The following is a 20,039-nucleotide window of genomic DNA, read 5'->3' as shown; positions in this document are numbered from 1 at the left end:
GATTAAATAAGGTAATTGTGAAGGCTCCCTTCTAGCTCTAGAATTAAATACTTTCTAGCTAGCTTCAAAATGGACGTTCAAGAAACGAAGTTTTCTTGAATTTGTTACTTAATTAACACTTCTGTTTTTGAAAGTATAGCTCCTTGTCCCACAAATTCTAAGTTTATTCATAATTTTGACACAACTACCTAAAAATGGAATTGAAAATCACAGAATTATAATCTGAATATACAATATCTTTTCAGATTAGTTGAGAGTATTAATGTTTAACTTTAACTATTTGAAGATTCACATTTACTTATATCTGGGGTTTAGGCTGAATCCTAGATAGCTTTGAATACTGAGTTTTAATTATATATAGTTTTGTTCTTCAGAAATTCATCTTTAGTGCATGAAAAGCCCTCCCAAATTTTAGCAAGAATATATCTTTTTGAGTGAACATATAATACTTTCTCTAATTTTATTATTACTGTGCTAATTTGTTTCTTAGATACTTTTTATTTCTATGATATTTTATTTTTCTCCCATAATTTCAGAATACTAAAGGAGTAATTTAGTGCTTGTAGGTCCTTAAAGGAAAAATCAGAAGTAACCACTGAGATTTTCCATATAATTTGCCATTTGAAATTAGAGGTTTGCAGATAATATAATCTTTGAGCATTAATAATAACCCTTGTCATTTAATGGAATATATTTTCCTCTGCTCAGTTTTGTTGTCATTGAGGCACATGAGACCTGTCTGCCTAGTAGGTGTAACTTCTTGCAGGCATCTAAAACCTCAAGATAATTCTTCAGAAGTCCTGTGTGGACAAAAATATGATCTAAATATATTCAAAGAGAGACAATTTGAGCATTCCCCTGCTCTAGCAGTGGAAGATTTTTTGAAGAGCCACAAACCAAAGTTTATAAATAGTGTTCCAGGCATCTGCCAGGAAGCTGTGTCATGGTAGAAATGCATATATGAACCACATTCTTCAGAGACAACTTATTCAATGTAATATTTATTTTCCCATTTTTTAAATTGCACGCCATACAGATAATACAAAAAAAAAAATCATTAAATTTGTCTGAATTTGGCACTAACTCCCAGGACAAACCATGCTAGGCTACAGATAACTAAGATAGTTTTGTTGAAAAATAACCTGAAGAAAATGTCACCATTGGATTGAAGACTCTTTTAAAATTTAAGATTTAAATCCTGTACATTCTCCCATTTGTTTGGTACTTTCTGCTGACTAACTAGAGGAATAATGGAGCCTTTATTGTAAATTTCATGCTGACTTTTGAATTTAACAAAGCCATGTTGTTATTCATTTTTAGCATTCACATAGACCTTTGTGTTTTTAAACTGTTGAATTTAAAGGTCAAGATTTCTGTCCCTTCTAAATGTTAAAGTTAGAAAAACAGAAGCATAGAACATTTAATACACTTCTCTAAAGAAACAGATCTCTGAGTAGTGCTAAGCCTATTCGGCATTCCACCAATTCACAGGAATAGGATGCCCATGCTAACATAGGCAATTTTTATGACACTTGAAATTTGGTGCAATAATTTAAGCAGTATTTCACATTTGTTCTAAATGGAGACCCTTTCACTCTAAAAATATCACACCAAATATATTTATACACACATTTTTTAAACCTAGATTCTTTTTTTTTTTCAGATTTAATGTGTTTTATTGATTAAAATATTACATTTGTGCCGATTTCCCTTCCCTCTGCTCCCCTCCACCCGGTGGCCCCCCTCCCTCCAGTTGTCCCCCCCTTTTAGATTATGTCCATTAGTTGTGCCTACAGTTCCTCCCAACCTCTCTCCGTCTATTCCATTCCCTCCTACCTTGATCCCCAATTCCTATATCATCTCCCTCCCTCTCCCCATTCCCCCTCCCTGTTGACCTCCCCCCAATATGCTTCCTGTACCCACAGTTCCTTTTCCACTCTCGTTGCCTATTTAGTTTGCCTTTGTTTCATCTCCCTAGCTTCTGTTTTTTAAACCAGTCCCTTTAACATCTCATATAACAGTGGTTTGGATCTAATGAACTCTTTCAGTTTTATTTTGTCCTGGAAACACTTTCTCTGTCCTTCTATTCTGAATGACAATTTCGCTGGATAGAGTATTCGTGGTTGTAGGTTTTGGATTTTCATTACTTTGAATATTTCTTGCCAGTCCCTTCTTGCCTGCAGGGTTTCCCTTGAGAAGTCAGCTGATAGTCTAATTGGGACCCCTTTGTACATAATTCTTTTCTTCTCTCTTGCTGCTTTTAAGATTCTCTCTTTATCTTTAATTTTTGACATTTTGATTATAATGTGTCTTGGAGTGGTTCTCCCTGGGTCCAGTCTCTTGGGAACTCTTCTTGCTTCCTGGACCTGCAAGTCTATTCCCTTCCCCAAGTCTGGGAAGTTCTCCTTTATTATATTTTCACTCAATTTTTCAAGTTCTAGTTCATCTTCCTCATTCTCTGGCAAACCAATGATTCTTATGTTGGGTCTTTTATAGCTGTCCCAGAGGTTTCTGATCCTCTCATTGTTGCTTCCCATTTCCTCTCGCTGCATTGGTTGACTGCTTGTTCCTTCTCCATATTCCAGTTTGTTGAAATGAACTCTGGATTTTTTTTCCTCACCATCTGTCTCGTATGCGGTTTTGTTCCTTTCGTTATGAAAGTTTTTCGCTTCTTTCTTATCTTTTTCCTGCTCTTTTGTGAATTCTGTAAGCCACCTGATAACAATGGCCCAGAACTGAGCCTCTGACAGGTTTCTTATCTGTTCATCTGTCAGGTTCTCTATCTGCTGCCTGGTGAGCTGTGTCACCGGGATTTCTATAGTTGTCTGCCTCATTTTGACAGATGCGTTTTGTTTTCTTGGGCCGGCTGTCGGGGGCAGTGCCTGTGTACGCGTCACAAATCAGCGACCGGCGACTGCCTGCGACCTATTTCGCAGCCCTGTGGCGCTTTCTTTCTTTGGGGGCGGGGGTCCAAGATGGATTCACACAGTTATTCAGCTAGGAGACCGGGATCCGTCCTCCCGCCCCCCTGGGCCTCACTGTTCAAGGCGATGCGGCGGCCGCTCTCCCCAGCGCCGGAGTCGCGCACCGCCAGGGGCTTGACTGCCGCCCGGATTTTTCGCCGCCCCGCCGCTCCGCAAACAGCTTTGCCCTCTTTAACTCTTACCTGCCCAAATGGCACCGCTGGTTTATAACTTCATATGTTGGGCTTCCGTGTAGTTTTATTTTCTGGAATTTCTAGTTATCCTTTGTTTTGAAGTAGTTGTATTCCTCTCTAGTTGTAGAGGGAGACCTAGCGTGTCCGTCTAAGCCTCCATCTTGGCCGGAAGTCTCTAAACCTAGATTCTTAAAAAGAAAGTCTCACACACATTTTAGGGCAATTTTGACATATTTAATAGTGGTTCCTAACAATCATGGTTATTTTTTCCAGCGTGTAAAAACGTGAAGATTGTGAATCAAACCTATGGCATCTTAGAGAGTATACATTTTCCAAATCCCTATTCTGAAAATCAGCGTTGCAACTGGACCATCCAAGCAACAACTGGCAACACTGTGAACTACACATTTTTAGAATTTGAGTTGGAAAATCACACAAACTGCTCCACAGACTACTTAGAGGTATGTATTCTGAAGCTAAGTAAATCACTGTACTTTCAGATCATTAAGTAAGCCAAACTAGGACTCATCATGCTTTGAAAAACCAAATCCCTAACCTTGTCCTACACACCTGTGATATACCAACTAACCATGGTGTTTAACAGCAAGATTTCACGTCTCTTTCTCTGCATCATCTTAATATGAAGGATATTTAATCTCCTAAATTATATACACAAAGAACTATCTATGCTTTTAGGTTTCATTATAACTCCTGGACTGACCAACCTTATATTTAAATAAGGCAGAAGTAGAAGAATAACTTCTATTTTTTGTTGGTTGTTTTTATTTGTGCTCTATAAACAAGAGATCAGAAAATATTTGGATGCCATGACTTTATTTAATATTTAATGTGCCTGATACTAAGAATCATGATTTTGATTTTTGTTTTTATTTAAATTTATGCTCATTTTAGTTAATTTTTCTTTTTTGTAAAATAGAGTTTCTATTTATTATAATAATGACAATAAGTAACACTTATTTAACTCTCTATCTACAATGCTATGCTATAAAAGTTGCTTGAAAATTAGGGAACTCAAGATATAAGGTAACCTGCTATTTTTATATTTTATTTACAAAAGCCTTCTTGCTAACTTTTCTATGCAACTTTTTAGGGCTATAGATTGTAAAGTTAGGCAGATAGTTTTTTATTTTATTAATGTAATTGTACCCTCATGTATAAAATTATATATTTTATATACTATGATATTAAATTAGAAATATTGATTTCTACTCTCATACTTCATGAAGTAATTTTACTCAAACAGTTTACATATATTTTGACTTCTAATTTTCATCATTAATAAAATTACTTTTTGAGTGATCTAACATATCAGCTTTATATCCATCTTCATTATTAATATAAAATACTTTTGAATCCACATGTGGTTTTGAACTAGAAGTCTTTTCTGAAGAAACAAGTACCAACTCTGATACCATTATGACATTTTCCCCCATCCCACCTGTCCACAGCACAATGATTCAGTGTGTTTCTTTTTAAAGTGATCAGTGATTTTTAGAGGTCTTTCTTGTAAAGACTTTCAACATCTAGCATTTGAAATTTTGAGGACATATTCCCAGGAAAAAATATACTTTATCCTTGTAAAAAAAAGTTAACCATCTTTTTACCAATTCTTTACAAAAACTACCATTGATCGAGGTTGTTTGAAGTTAACATATCTTTTCCAAATAGCACTTTTTTTTTCAAAACAGAAAAGAAAAACTTCCTGTATCTTGAGAGGTTTTCTAAGGTCCTGAGTATATGGATTGCCTTGTTTTTGAGGGATAATTGTATAGGTTAAAGAAAACCATGCCTTGTATTTAGAAAAGTTCAATATTATAGAAATAGTATCCATAGTATTTACCCATTAGAAAGTTATATTTACTAGTATTCAGAGACAGTATGATACAACATAAAACACACATAAATATGAACTTGACAACAGTTTTAAAGTCTACTTTTTTTGGTCTAGTGTTTGGATGGTCTTCACAAGCTTAATAATGGTGTACTTATCTCATTCCATTTACCTGAAGTTGCCATTCTTTTCTTTTTTTAAAAAATTTTAAATTGAAGTTTAGAGAAATAGGGGAAGGGAGAGAGAGAGAGAAAGAGATGGATCTGTTGTTCCACTGATTTATACATTTATTGGTTGCTTCTTGTCTGTGCCCTGAAAAGGGATCAAACCTGCAACTTTGTCATATTGGGAGAATGTTCTAACCAACTGAGCTACTGGTCCAAGGCACCCATTTTTTCTTTCTTTACATGGTGAGATCTTGATCATTCTTTAGAAAAAAAAAATTGAAAAGTTGCTTTCAAAGCTCCTTTTTCATATCACAAACATAGCAGGTTATATTATAGTTTTACCAGTTGTGATCGTGTCCACATGCCCTACTGGACTCTAAGATTTGTGAGGATGGGAGTTGTCTTCTACTAACTTTAGAACCCAGGGACTCTATAGAGTTGGAATCTTGTAAGAGTTTAGTAAGTTCAGGTTAAATTGAATATCACAGCCATATTTTACCATCAGCTTAATGATACCTATTAATTAATGAGAAAAACCTGAATTCCAAAGTGGCCTTTTGGTATAAGTCCTACACAGACATAGCAATTCTGTCACTTTGAGCACAAACCAAAATAGAACTCATGCCTTGCAGGGCATTGCATGTATTAAAATATGCTTGGCACCATGTAGTGATTTGATAAAGCACAATGGAGAAAGCTGCAGAGAGGAGGAAGCTTTTGAACTTGACTTTAAAGCAGGCTTTGGCAGTAAGAATGCAGAGGAAATGAAATGAAACTTTTCCAGGGACTGAACTCCATATCTCTGAACTTACTTGAGGATGGAGGCCCATCAGGTGATTTTTGGAGGTGTTTGAAAACTGTCAAATAAAAAGTGCTTGTTTCAATAACTGCAGAGCAGCTCATGAGAGGCCTTTCATAGATGATGTTACAGGCATGCCCTCTATCTTGTGCAACACTGATGGTGAAAGCAGCGAAAATACAGAATGAGAACCAGAAGTTCAGTAAAGGCTTCCAAAGAATGATGCTGTTGCCAGAGGGAGGAGATTTTTTCCATTTCTTTAAGCCAAGGGGCAAGAGCAATCTACAATGGCGGGTCTATGAAGGAAAATTTAAAAGCACAAATAGCCATTAAAAGAGAGCAAAGCCACAAACATAAAATATAGTTTTCATTATTTTAATAACTTGTAGTTAAAGGTTCTCCTTTTTTTTCAAGTGATTTAGCCAAGTTTCAATTGAATGACTATAACTGCAGCCAGAATTGAGTTATTTTGAATTAATAAAACTGAAACTATGAAAAGACTTGATTAGGTGCTGGTTGGACATTGTGCCCAACTTTGCTGAGAGGTGTGGGTTGGTATAAGCCCATTGGGAATCTAACCCATCCTTCATTATTTTGTTTTCTGGGCAACAAAACAAAACACTCTTCTAAGATTCCAAGTTAAGTTTGGAAATAAAATATTCAATGGGAGGAAGGAGTAACACCATGTTGCTCATACAATTATGGGAATTCTTCCTGTATCTTACAACTTGATTTCATTTTTTTATTTTTACTTTGGGTCTGAGTCTTCATGTGGAAGAGAAGATTTTTATAGGTGATTGAATATACAAGCAGAAGCGATGGAAATGTGAGAAATTAACACACAGATGTATAGGAAGGCCAGAGCATGTATTGGGTCAACAGGGAGTATGTGTGTGGTGAGAAAAGGAAGAAGGAAAACTAGGAGGTTATTATGTTATGGAAACTGAAGTAAGAGAGTATACTAGAAGGTGGAAGCCATCAATCAGGTGAGATTCTCCCAAGGGGTCAAGAAAGGTCAGGTTTGAGCAGTGTCCCTTGGAGATCAATGTGACTCTGGGCAGAGCAGTGTTTGAGGGGTGGTAGGGGCAGGAGCAAGACTGTAGTGTGAAGAGGCACGAGTTTAATGTCTGAGTTTGCTCAAACAAATCATCGTTAAGTCTAGACCTCTTTTCTCCAATCCTCATCCTTCATTTCCGTGGCTGGTCCTCAAGTGGCAAGCTTCTGTGGCACACCCACCTTCGCGTGTTCTCTTAAAATGTGGGCCAGGATTGGATGCAACACCCCACTAACCTCTCCAGGACAAGTATGCTGGGACTACATCACCTGGTTCATATACTGCTGGAATTCGTAGGCTGAGGTTAAATGAGTTTATTGTTAGTCAAGTCATAAATCAGGACTATAGTAAGACCTATAATCTCCAGGTCACTTTTACATGAATTATAATGGTTGCATAGCCATCCCCAGGATATTGTTCCTAGTAAGTTATATTTGACTGCTTTGCTGAGAATTCTATCACTTCATGGTTCCTCTAAATCCTGATTCTCTGGTCTGTAGAGCATTATTTATCTGTAAATAGACTCTTTGGCTATTGGCCTACTACTTCCTCAAAAATAATTGACAAAAATGTCAGACAAAATGGTGCCTGTTTCAAATATTCCAGAATGATAGGTTTCTTTGGTTAAAATTATTTATTATTGAACACTTTTACAATAGCACCATTCAAACAACTTGGTAATAGTATGAGCTGATATTTATCAAGCACTTATTATTTGCTAGATAATTATGACAGCAACCTTCTAATGCAGGAAATATTATACCCGTTTGGCAAGAGAGACAATTGAGGTAAATACAGGTTGTCCACAATCACAAAGATTATAGGGCAAAGCCAAGCTTTCTACCAGTCTCTATGGCTCCAGACCGATGCTCTTAACCATAACACCATAACCCTCCACCTATACACTCTTTCACAATTTTCTGTTCTCTGTCATCAGTGATACAAGGGAGTGTCCATGAAGCCCTTGGGTCTACCACTTTCATGACACCATCACAAAAAGATGTTATGTTATTTTAGCACATGGTCATTTATTATAATCACTTCTTTGTTATTGCTGACAAATTATTTTTAGAGTCCAATTTAGAATTTTTCAAAAAATTACTGTTAATTTTACTCATCTATAAGATTTCCAGATAAATCTTTCCCATATTTTGGAAGTTGAATAATTTTTCCTTCAGATTTCTGGCAGTCCTATTTTTCATTGTTCTGCCTTATATTCTCGATTGCAGGTACACACTCAGACTGAACCCTGTAGGAAAGATTAGTGTTTGTGAAAGGACTGTTACTCTGGGGAAAGTGAAAAGCCTCATGACACACAGAATAAACTAAAAGGCTGGGAGAGGGCAGAAACAAAAGGAGCTTAGTGGATGCTCCTCTCTGTTTCATTCCTTTGCGGCTTCTCCCTGCATTGTATTTGCCACTCCTATCTCTCTCCCTAAAAATGTCCTGAGTTTCTGCAACCTCACAATCTTAGTTTCAATATGACCACCCCAGCCATGACTTTACATCTGTACATGACCTTTCACCTCAAGCATTTCCAACCAACCAGACCTACCATTGTCAACAAATTACCAGCACAGGTGGCTCACCTTTTTGAGCCTGACAGCAAAGGCAGGAGTCCAGCCAGTATGTGGCTGGGTGTTCCTCCAGGCAGTTTGACCAGATCACACATCTGTCTCTGTCCACAGTTCACATGTGTGGGCAGAGGCACGATCTTTGCGCAGGAGCATGCATTCTGCTCTCACACTAAAACATTTCTTATACACATTCGGCAAATTAGATTAGTTCTGTAGTGACTGTACCTTTAAGTACTACAGTATGTAATTCATTCAAACCTGAAAAAGTTCTTTTAAAGGCTTGATTGTCTTATCTTTTAAATTGGATTTCAGTGTCTTCTTCCAGTTTCAAAACACATGAGGCAAGTTTCTACTTCCTCTTCACCATGTTATGCTATCTCTGCAGGTGTTGGCCCAATCCACATCACTATCTTTCTTTGCCTTAATGATAGCTTTAAAAAATACTTTTTTTTTTTTTTTCTAACTGTGCTGTTTCCCAAAGTTAGCTGATTTGTATATATGCTCATAAAATGGTCATAAAGGTCCTATGGAGCCATGTGAATTTCTTTTTTTTTTTTTCAGAGGTTTTTCCTTTTACTGTTGTCAAAGTTATGCTTGACTTTGTGGACTCTATCCTTTTTCTATTGCCCTTCTTTTGTTTCATTGGTCCATGGACTCAAATGTCCTTTGGAAGTCAGGCTCCACGAAACCTGAGGCCTAGGACTACTGTGTGTACCCATCGCAGGTGCTAAGGAAATCGATCCTGCTCTCCTAATTTTTTGGTCATTTCTACGTTAGCAACCACCTCTTTGCTGGCCAGAATTAGTACAAGGTAGCACTTTTCTTCACTCTTACACTCTGAGAGAGAAGAACACAGAAAGAATTAATCAGGTATCGTGCTTTTTCCAGAAAGAGACATCTGAGAGATGTCTGGATAGTTGAAATCATGTCCCCATGGTCATTCCCATTTATCTCTTTTTGCTTCAGTTTTTCCTGTGTTAAAAATTGTGGTCTCTACTGAGGAACAAGCTGATACTAGAGGATAAAGCCCCTACAACCAGCTGCTAACTCTGGCTGCATTCCAGAATCACCCGGGGATCGTGCTATAAAAACATATTCCTAGACGTCACCCTAGACACACTCAATCAAAATCTCTGGGGATTTCAATAGGGGAGCCCCAAAACCTCCTAGTCTGTAGCCCACTTCTACCTCAACAGCACACTGCATCCTCACTTCAAAGCTCTCTTCTGGGAAATTTTAAGTATTTTAATAGGTATCCTCTTAACATATACCTTTGAATGCTACCAAAGTTTCTTTTTCAACATGTCTTGTTTTCCCATTGCTATAGCTGAATTATATGCTTTGTCTCATCAACGCCTGGCAATACTGTTATTACATTTATCTCATTATGTAAAAATGTGATGTACTTTAAATTTTTTGAATTCTGATCCTAAACATTCTCCCACCTTTCTTTGTTTGGCATCTTTGCCATTATTGTCTTCTATCACATCCTTTCATTCCTTTTCCTTTTCCATTATGCCAGTTTCAGGTCCTCTTGATTATGCCAGTGGATTCTGTCAAGTGCATTTCCCACTAGTCTTCATAAGATTCATTTCACCTCTTGCCAAATCCTCTTGCTGATGTCATTGTGTTCACCAGATGTTCATATCATTGTTTATTACACAACCATGTCCTCCTTTCAAGTACAAAATAATGCATTTTAAATAAAAGAATGGATGAAAATATCATCAATATCCCTGTTTTCTGAGTCTGCAGTCTGAGCATCATTTTCCAGCTGCGACTGTAAAATGTCAGGTCCCTGTGACATTGTAATTAGTTAAGGTAATACTAGCTGTTGCAGCACAGAACTCATAAATTCTCAGACACTTAATACAAGTTTATTTCTCAATCATATTCAAGTTTTGTGCAGGGACTCCTCGTTTTCCACATGGTGACTTAGGAACCCATGTAAGTGAGAGTCACAAAGAGCTATGGGGAAATTCTATAGCTCTTTCCATGACAGATGTTGATAGATGCTTCACAAATCAAGAGACCCAAATTCTATTAAATCTGGGAAAGCTGAATTACATAAAAATAGGGTTTGTTCTTTTGTTCTGTTTTTTTGCTGTGGTACTTCCTCAAGCTGTCATTATTGTAAATATGCATTGCTCATACATTACCCATTCATTCAGTTCTTTAAATGTGTTTTAGACACATAAGCTATGGAAATAACTATTTTAACATCAGTTTTGCTTGTCTTCACAGAGGAGACATGTTAATCAGTTTATCACACAGTACAAATTTAATTACAAGTTGTGTTATGTGCTATCAGGGAATATTATTGAGTGCTCTGATGACATGAAATGGGAGCACCAAGCTCATTTGTGGGTGAGGGAAGTTGTCCTGAGGAGGAATAACTGAGCAAGCTGTGAAGGAAGCTGCAGGTTTGAAGGGCTGTCAAGGATAAAGGCAGACACTAGTCACAGTGGGAAGGACAGATTTTGATTCGTAATATACTACTACTATAGGGACAAGGACCCAGTATGTGCTGAACTCAACTTCAGTTTGCATAGATGTGAGTGGGTGTTTTAAAGGGAAAATGAGGGAGTTGGGAGGGCACCGGCGGGAGCTCCAGCAGAGTCCAGAAGTGAAAGATGACAGAGGCTTGGCCAGTTAAGTGCGATCAAGCCAGCTGAGTCTGTTGGAAGTTGGCAGTGTGGGAGTTAGGATTCTTCCTCTCACAGAGACTGGAAGACCAGGGCCCTATCCTTTCTGATGATGACATTTCAGAGGAATGGTTTTCAGATCCTTGAGAAAGACACTCTGAATCACTGGAGATACATATACTTCTCAAAGGCCCACTGGGAGGCTCACAATTTTAAGCTCTTTTTAGTAAGTGCTCTAAGAGGGGTAGTGGGAGCCTATCTTCAGGTGTTGGCTGGCCTTGGCAGTCTTGTATTTTCTCAGGGAGGCATTTCAGGGCAGCCAGTGTCATCCTAGGTCTGTGGCCTTGGGCTGTCAGAAACCACATTAGTGTTGAAGTCTTTTAATGTGGGGGGAAAAGTAGATAAAATCATTTGTGCTGGGAGTCTGTAGTTTCCATAGGCTGAATTTGAGGCCTGGTAGATAAGGTGGCTCAAAGGAGCCTAACTAGAGTTGGGCCAAGGAGAGAATCTTTGTCAGAACTGAGAGGAGACCAGCGTGGCTGAGGCTGAGCTGGGCTCCTAGGTGGGCAGGGCCCTGCAGGTGCAGAGTGTGTGGGTATGTGTGTAGTCCCGGTAACCTTGTCAAGGGCAGCAGGAGAGCTCTCAAGAGTGTGAGCAGGGAAAAAGATTGCTCAGATTGGTACTTTTTAAAATTCTGGTTCCCAGAATAAATTGAAGGAAGGTAAGGGTAACTGCAGATTCAGTGAGGGGTTTCTGCCATCCAGGTGAGACAGGTGGCAACAGTTCTTCACATTGTGTGGAGTAGGATGTAATGGATGGATTCCTCAGCACTTAGAATGAGAGGGGGTAATGCGGTGAAGGGAACAAAGACACCAGGATTCCGCCTATTAGAACCACAGAGGGTACCAACCAGGGAAGAGAGTGGGGCTGCCCCCAAAGGAGGAAACAGAGGGGACACCAAAGGCAGCCTTCCAGGTAGATTAGTCTTTGCCCAGAATTCTAACTAACACAGACCATTTTAAGGAAAGCATTAGTCTAGAGATACTTTCTAAATATTTCCTGTTTTTATCCTTATACAAATAAGTGAAATTTTAAAGTTTGTGAGATATTAGAAAGCTCTCTTTTACATCTCAGATGTTTATTTTGAGAATGACAACAATAAATTACTACAATGTGCTAGGCACTGTTATAGGCACATTGATAGATATTATTGCTTATCCTCACAGTAGTCTAATAATTGGATTTTTTACACTTATTAGCAGACAGGAGAACTGGGACTCGGATGAGTAACAGTACTCAAGATTACACTGTAAGAAGGTTATGGAACCCAGTTCATGCTCCGTCCTTTCTTACTGGAGTGAGGACTCTGGAGCCCACTGGGGTTCAAGGCTTGGCTTCCCCACACTAGCTGTGACCTTGGACATGAAATTTAACCTCTTGCTGCCTCAGTTTCCTCATGTGTAAGATGGAGGGAACAATTGCATTACTCATAAAATTGTTATAAGGTAATCTACACACCTGGCAAATATTTGGTATTCAAGAAATGTTTATTATTATCCATCCCCCCAATCCCCCCCACAGTTCTTCTAGAGAGAGCAAAGCTGCCTTGTGGCCATTGAGATTCTGCCTCCAAACATTCAGGACACTGTTTCTTACCCTTATAACAGTTTCCTTCTCTTGGAAATGCCATCTCCATTCCTCGTGACCTGCCACTTATGAATGACTGCTCCTCCCTCGTGAAGTCTCTCTTCCTCTCTCAGGCAGAGCTTTGGTCCAGTCTGTTCAGTGGCTCGGACAGTTCAGTTTGTTCTCTTTCTCCTCCAAATTCCCTACTCCATGTGTACAGCACCTGATAGTATTTGGATTTCTTTTATTCCTTAAAGACTTTGCATCCTCTCTAATAAGTGAAATGTAAACAGTTTGTGTGTGTGGCTCACAACACTTTTGGTCACATGATTCTGTACAGGTCTCAGAAACAATTATTACCTCACTTTCCAAATTTTGGGGTTTAAACATAAACCAAAGATGGAAGCAGCTCCAGACACTACTCTCTGTTGTGGATCTTTCGGTCTCTTTCTGGGGGACTCATTGGAATTAGAACTGCTTAAACCAGCTCTTATATCTGCTGACTCTGTGGAAAGCTAATAATAAGCAAAGATTTGTGCCTCATCTACTGCTCACTCATAGAGAATACCTTACAGGTGCCCAGGCTACATAATAGAATATGCAGTCTTGCTCAGTCGCCTCCATACTTGTTCAGTCTAGCATGGTGCTTAAGACTGAAGCCTCTGGAACCAGGTAGCCTGGGTTTAAACCCAGACTTAATCACTTAATAGCCATGTTACCTTGAGCAAGTTACTTAGCTTCTAGGTGCCCCAATTTCCCCATCAATAAAATGGTATAGTCACTGTAAATGAATATATATATCTATATAGGTAGATAGTCAGAATAAAGTTTGGCACAAGGTAAGCACTTACATAAACATTCACTGTCATTATTTGCACCAATCCTAATATAAGAGAAGCACCTGAGTTAGATAGAGAGAAATTCACAAATAAAGAGCACTCAATTTTTTAGGTTGAGATATGATTAATGGTTCATTTCTTAAGACACTTAATTTTCCTCTTGCTTTCTGTCTGCAGCCTGCTTCATTAATGTGTTTTGACGCTTCTCACAAAGGATACATGATAAATGATAAAGCCAACATTTTAGTCCACTTATGGTTAAGAAATATAATGTTGATTCCACTGACTAACAGGAGTTTTTTATATTATCACTGTAAACTTAAGAATATTTTTGTTATTCTCTATTATTATAGAGAATAGGGACTTTATTAAATTCTTGAAGTTAACAATTCTTAATTTTAAAAAATTAACAATGAAGGAAACAAAAATATCTTCTTGAGGATTTGATGCCTTTTAAAATGTAGGGACTTCCGGCCAAGATGGAGGCTTAGACGGACACGCTAGGTCTCCCTCTACAACTAGAGAGGAATACAACTACTTCAAAACAAAGGATAACTGGAAATTCCAGAAAATAAAACTACACGGAAGCCCAACATATGAAGTTATAAACCAGCGGTGCCATTTGGGCTGGTAAGAGTTAAAGAGGGCAGCGCTGTTTGCGGTCGCACCTGGAGCGGCGGCGCGGCGAGAGGAATCCCGGCTGCGGTCAAGCCCCTGGCGGTGCGCGACCCCGGCGCTGGGGAGAGCGGCCGCCGCATCGCCTTGAACAGTGAGGCCCAGGGGGGCGGGAGGACGGATCCGGTCTCCTAGCGGAATAACTGTGTGAATCCATCTTGGACCCCCACGCCCCCAAAGAAAGCACCACAGGGCTGCGAAATAGGTCGTAGACAGGCACCGGTCGCTGATTTGTGACGCGTACGCAGGCACTGCCCCCTATAGCCAGCCCAAGAAAACAAAACGCATCTGTCAAAATGAGGCAGACAACTATAGAAATCCCGGTGGCACAGCTCACCAGGCAACAGATAGAGAACCTGACAGATGAACAGATAAGAAACCTGTCAGAGGCTCAGTTCTGGGCCATTGTTATCAGGTGGCTTACAGAATTCACAAAAGAGCAGGAAAAAGATAAGAAAGAAGCGAAAAACATTCATAACGAAAGGAACAAAACCACATACGAGACAGATGGTGAGGAAAAAAAATCCAGAGTTCATTTCAACAAACTGGAATATGGAGAAGGAACAAGCAGTCAACCAATGCAGCGAGAGGAAATGGGAAGCAACAATGAGAGGATCGGAAACCTCTGGGACAGCTATAAAAGGCCCAACATAAGAATCATTGGTTTGCCAGAGAGTGAGGAAGATGAACTAGAACTTGAAAAATTGAGTGAAAATATAATAAAGGAGAACTTCCCAGACTTGGGGAAGGGAATAGACTTGCAGGTCCAGGAAGCAAGGAGAGTTCCCAAGAGACTGGACCCAGGGAGAACCACTCCAAGACACATTATAATCAAAATGTCAAAAATTAAAGATAAAGAGAGAATCTTAAAAGCAGCAAGAGAGAAGAAAAGAATTATGTACAAAGGGGTCCCAATTAGACTATCAGCTGACTTCTCAAGAGAGACCCTACAGGCAAGAAGGGACTGGCAAGAAATATTCAAAGTAATGAAAATCCAAAACCTACAGCCACGAATATTCTATCCAGCGAAATTGTCATTCAGAATAGAAGGACAGAGAAAGTGTTTCCAGGATAAAATAAAACTGAAAGAGTTCATTAGATCCAAACCACTGTTATATGAGATGTTAAAGGGACTGGTTTAAAAAACAGAAGCTAGGGAGATGAAACAAAGGCAAACTAAACAGGCAACGAGAGTGGAAAAGGAACTGTGGGTACGGGAAGCATATTGGGGGGAGGTCAACAGGGAGGGGGAGTGGGGAGAAGGAGGGAGATGATATAGGAATTGGGGATCAGGGTAGGAGGGAATGGAATAGACGGAGAGAGGTTGGGAGGAACTGTATGCACAACTAATGGACATAATCTAAAAGGGGGGGACAACTGGAGGGAGGGGGGCCACCGGGTGGAGGGGAGCAGAGGGAAGGGAAATTGGCACAAATGTAATATTTTAATCAATAAAACACATTAAATCTGAAAAAAAAATAAAAAAGATAAAAAAAATAAAATGTAGAATTACTAAACTTTTACATCCTCAGTTTCCAAAACTCTAAAATGGGCATTATAGAGCTGCTGAGATTTTTAAATCAGGCAACACAGATGAAGGGCTTGTAATAATACTCAGCTAATAAATATTATTTTTAAGTGCTTATAAATATTGTCTATTATTATTTCAATGTAAGCACAGTATTATGGATTAATTTTTGCTCTCTAAAACATTTTGCAGTGAACGAAGAGCTATTTCCAAAACAACCTTCCCAGCTGTGATTAACAGAGATTGGCCCCATGTGTTGATAGCAGGGTTTCGGTCCCTCACCTCTCAGTTTTCCTGCAGAACTCACATGGATTCTATATCTGAATCTAAGAAGTGGGGAGTTAAAATCCCCTTTGCCAGTTGGAGGACTGCACAGAAGCAGGCAAAATTTTATGTGTTAGAAGCACTAAGTCTAAGCTGACTTTTATCATCATAGCACTGACTTAAACACTTCCTGAGCAGATGAGTCATGCTTCCTGGACTGTCAGAGAAAGTTTGCTTCTAGGATGCCGGCACGTTGCTTATAATTCAGAGATAAGTTGTTTCAGTCTGAGTACAACTGCTATTCAAAAACTTGCATAAAAAGCGACAACTGTATAGCAAACAGCTCTATGTCTCTCTACCAGATATGAGTCTAGCAAGGCACTAAGCATGATCTGGATTCAAAAGCAGTTTAGAATGAAGTGTTATCTTTTGGTTAATTAAACCAAATACTTTTTAGTGTCATTAAGCATAACAAGAAACATTTTATAAGATATTTTAAAAGTCTAAAGTTGCCTGAGTAAAATGTTATTTAATTATAAACATTAAAAAGAGAGATAATTCAGTGTGCTTAACACCCCTTTTCTCAGAAGGAAATGCTTTTCTTTCCTGACCATCCCTCACAATGAAGAATTTTCATGCCATTGAGTTAATATGCTGCAGTTAATGAGGCAAACACATCAGCCTTCAAAAGAGTGCCTCTGCTCTCTCAGATTCCAAAGAAACTGTGTTTCCCCTCTCAGTAGCCTCTCAAACATGGACAGAATCAGGATGAAAAATAATCAGATCTACTGATCATTTCCACACTTCCCAGAAGCCACTAAAAATTACATTAGATGCTTGCTCAGAACTCGGAATTGCTCTATCCACCTTCCTTTCCTGGTGATCCTCACCTAGCTCTGCTCAGCTAGACCACCAGAGGTAAGAAAGTGGAAAGTCTCTTGCCCCATCTAACAGGCACACAGCATAGACAAGAACACATTGATCAGAATGCTAGATTTTAAAATTAGAAATTGTTGTGGGTTTCAGTGAATTGCACTGATTGTCTGCTTTAAAATAGGAAAGATTTCCAATTGTAACATTTCAGAAGTTTTTAAAAGAACTGTCATTATGACCCTTCAGGTCTTACATTTACTATTTAGAAGCTTTCTTCTTCTACTCTCCCTGAGCTGGGGAAGAGTCTGCGTGGCAGTTCTCAAGGCCTTCCAGCTCAAGGTCCTGTGATTTCACATTGTTCTACAAACCAGGTTCCTCCCTGTTTCTGAGTTCATCTGTAGCAGATGGTGAGGCTTTTAGGAGGCTGAATACTTTTAAAAAAAACGTTTAGAGTTTCACTGTAACGGTGCAGTTGGCAGAGGATGGCTGTGGTTCACGGAATTAAATGTTCATGTGCCCACAGGAGAGTGCGCGTGGCTCTCAAAGTATTTCACTTACCACTAAGGGAGGGAAAGAGGCATTTAGGTCTCCATCTGTGACTATCACAGCTTAGGCTTGTCAGGAGTATTTAGTCCCTGAACATCTAAAGAAATTCCTCTTTAATAAAGAATTAGTCTAATGAATAATAAAAACTTAGTTTTTATAAAACAGAAGCACTAGAGACAAAATATGGTTTTAAGTTAATACTGGGGAGATGACCTTATTTAATAACATTTTAATGGACTAATTTTTATGCATAATTTTGAGATGCATATAAAAGACCATGGAGATAGACAATATAATGTTTTTATTAGAGCAGCTGGGTATTGAGAACCTAAAAGGGTATGAAAAACATTACCAGTGTATATCTACATTGTTATATCAATTGGTCCCCAAAGATAATGCTTTAAAAATAAGCTTATCTGGCTCTGGCTGGTGTGGCTCAGTGGATTGAGCACCAGCCTGTAAACCACAGGGTCGCTGGTTCAATTCCCAGTCAGGACGCATGCCTGGGTTGCCGGCCAGGTCCCCAGTTGGGGGCGCATGAGAGGCAACCACGCATTGATGTTTCTCTCCCTCACGTTCTCCCTCCCTAACCCTCTCTCTAAAAATAAATAAATAAAACCTTTAAAAAAACCCTGCTATTCCAACAAAAAAAATCCACATTAAAAAAAAAAAAAAAGCTTATCTGATCACACAAGAATATATAGTCATTGCAGGAAATTTGGAAAATATGGAAAAGCCTAGATAAAATAAAAATAACCTAAATTACATCACTAATAATAATATTTGGTTGTATTTATTTCCTGCAGTCTCTCCTTATATATTTACTTTATGTTAATATTCAAAGGGGATCATCCTGTACGTACTGTCCTATAATGACTTTTTCTTCCACGTAGCAAGGGCTCGTGAATGTTTCTTCATGTCATTTACTGGACCATATCATTTACAACAGCACATCTTCCAGTGTCACAATGCGGCCACCAATTCTTGTTGTAGAGCATTTAGAATCTTTTCAAATATCTACTGTTAAAACAATGCCCACATAAATATCTTTGTAGTTAAATCTTTTACACACAATTATGACTAAACAATGATTTTTAAAAATAGGAAAAAGCAAAACAAATTAGCCTCTGTGGCTTCTAAAACGAGTACTATGAAGAAAGCAGAAATAAAAATGTGAGTGCGCGATTAAGAGCAGACAACAGCAGCCACCGCCTGGAAAGGAGACTATCTGGTCTGTGTTTGAGACAGACCTCTACTTCTGAGTGACACAAAGTAACTGCGAATGTGGTCTTTTGGTGGGTTTGGTGCTGTCATGCAATGTCCAGCATTGTGAGTAATTGTTTAATTTTAGATGGGTATTTCACATTTCCTGCCCCACCCTGTCAGCACAGGGCTGCACAGCTCTTCCTGTGCCTGGGGGAAGCTGTGTGCCCGTGTGTGGGAGTACACTGTGTGGCCCTGAGTCTAATTGTTGGCGGCGAAATGGCACCCGTTGTTTTCAGTGATTCGCCCTCAGCAACCTTGATTCTTGAGTTCGGCTAGGAGAAGAATTCAGAGCCAAGGATTTCAAATTGTAGTGAAATTTTATTTAGAAAGTCACAGAAGTAGGAAAACAGAGCCAGCTGGGTGTGGGCTCAGGAAACAAGTTACAGAGGCAAAAGGAGAGCCCTTGCAGCTTAGGAGAAAGAGAGCAAAGAACACTGGGAAAGAAGGTTCTAGCAGGAATGGTCTAGAGAGCGAGAGCTCGCCCTGGGTTCCTCTCTTGAGGGATTGAAGGCCAAGACTTCAGGGGCGGTTTCAGGGAAGGATCTCAGTAGAATATTCATCAGCTTTTCAGGTGTGTCCTTTCAGGGTCGTGGTCTGTACTGATTGGTCAGCGCTAGGGTAGGGCATTATTAGTCATTACAGCTGATCCTGATGACAGCCATGGCGTCACCCTCCTCGCCTTGCTGCTTTTCTGGGCCTGGAGCTGAAACACAACTGAGACCTAGATGTCATCTCTAGTTTGACCAAAGTGTCTCTGTGGTTAACTCTGATCCAAGATTGCTTCCAAGATCATTTGATGCAGGTCAGAACCTCATTGTTCTGAGGGCTTAATGCTGGGGGAAATGGTCATGCAAGGGCTTGTATGGGAGTCCTGTGAGGCTATTCTCTGGCCCCCCTGTTCCTCCTCTCAGGCGATCTACCCAGGACTTGCGGCATGCTAGGGAAGGAAAGGTCAGGCACAGGTCCAAACCACATGACCAGCTATATCATAGGTCAGGGGCTAAACTTCATGACCAGCGATATGGTAGGGGAGGAAACTTGCCCTGGGGGTGAGGTCCTACTTTTTCCAGTTTTGCCTGTTGCTAAGCACCTAGGGCTTTCCACCCTGGTGACATTTCATACCTGGCCTGTCGTCCTTGTTCTGCTCCTGCCTGTCTAACTGCCTACCACC

At 39.4% G+C, this 20,039-nt stretch overlaps 1 protein-coding gene across 1 annotated transcript in view; it reads left to right on the top strand.

Moving 5' to 3' along the window:
- CUBN (cubilin) overlaps positions 1–20,039 on the top strand; it is a 271,217-nt gene that overhangs the window by 69,817 nt on the left and 181,361 nt on the right. Inside the window, exon 27 of the mRNA XM_090268020.1 lies at positions 3,431–3,618. Coding sequence (XP_090124146.1) covers positions 3,431–3,618 — 188 coding nt within the window. The remainder of the gene's footprint in view (positions 1–3,430; positions 3,619–20,039) is intronic.

This window comes from Furipterus horrens, unplaced genomic scaffold, assembly GCF_987537825.1.
Source record: "Furipterus horrens unplaced genomic scaffold, mFurHor1.1.pri manual_scaffold_2, whole genome shotgun sequence".
NCBI classification, from domain to species: domain Eukaryota; kingdom Metazoa; phylum Chordata; class Mammalia; order Chiroptera; family Furipteridae; genus Furipterus; species Furipterus horrens.
This window is presented reverse-complemented; position numbering and strand designations above follow the sequence as displayed.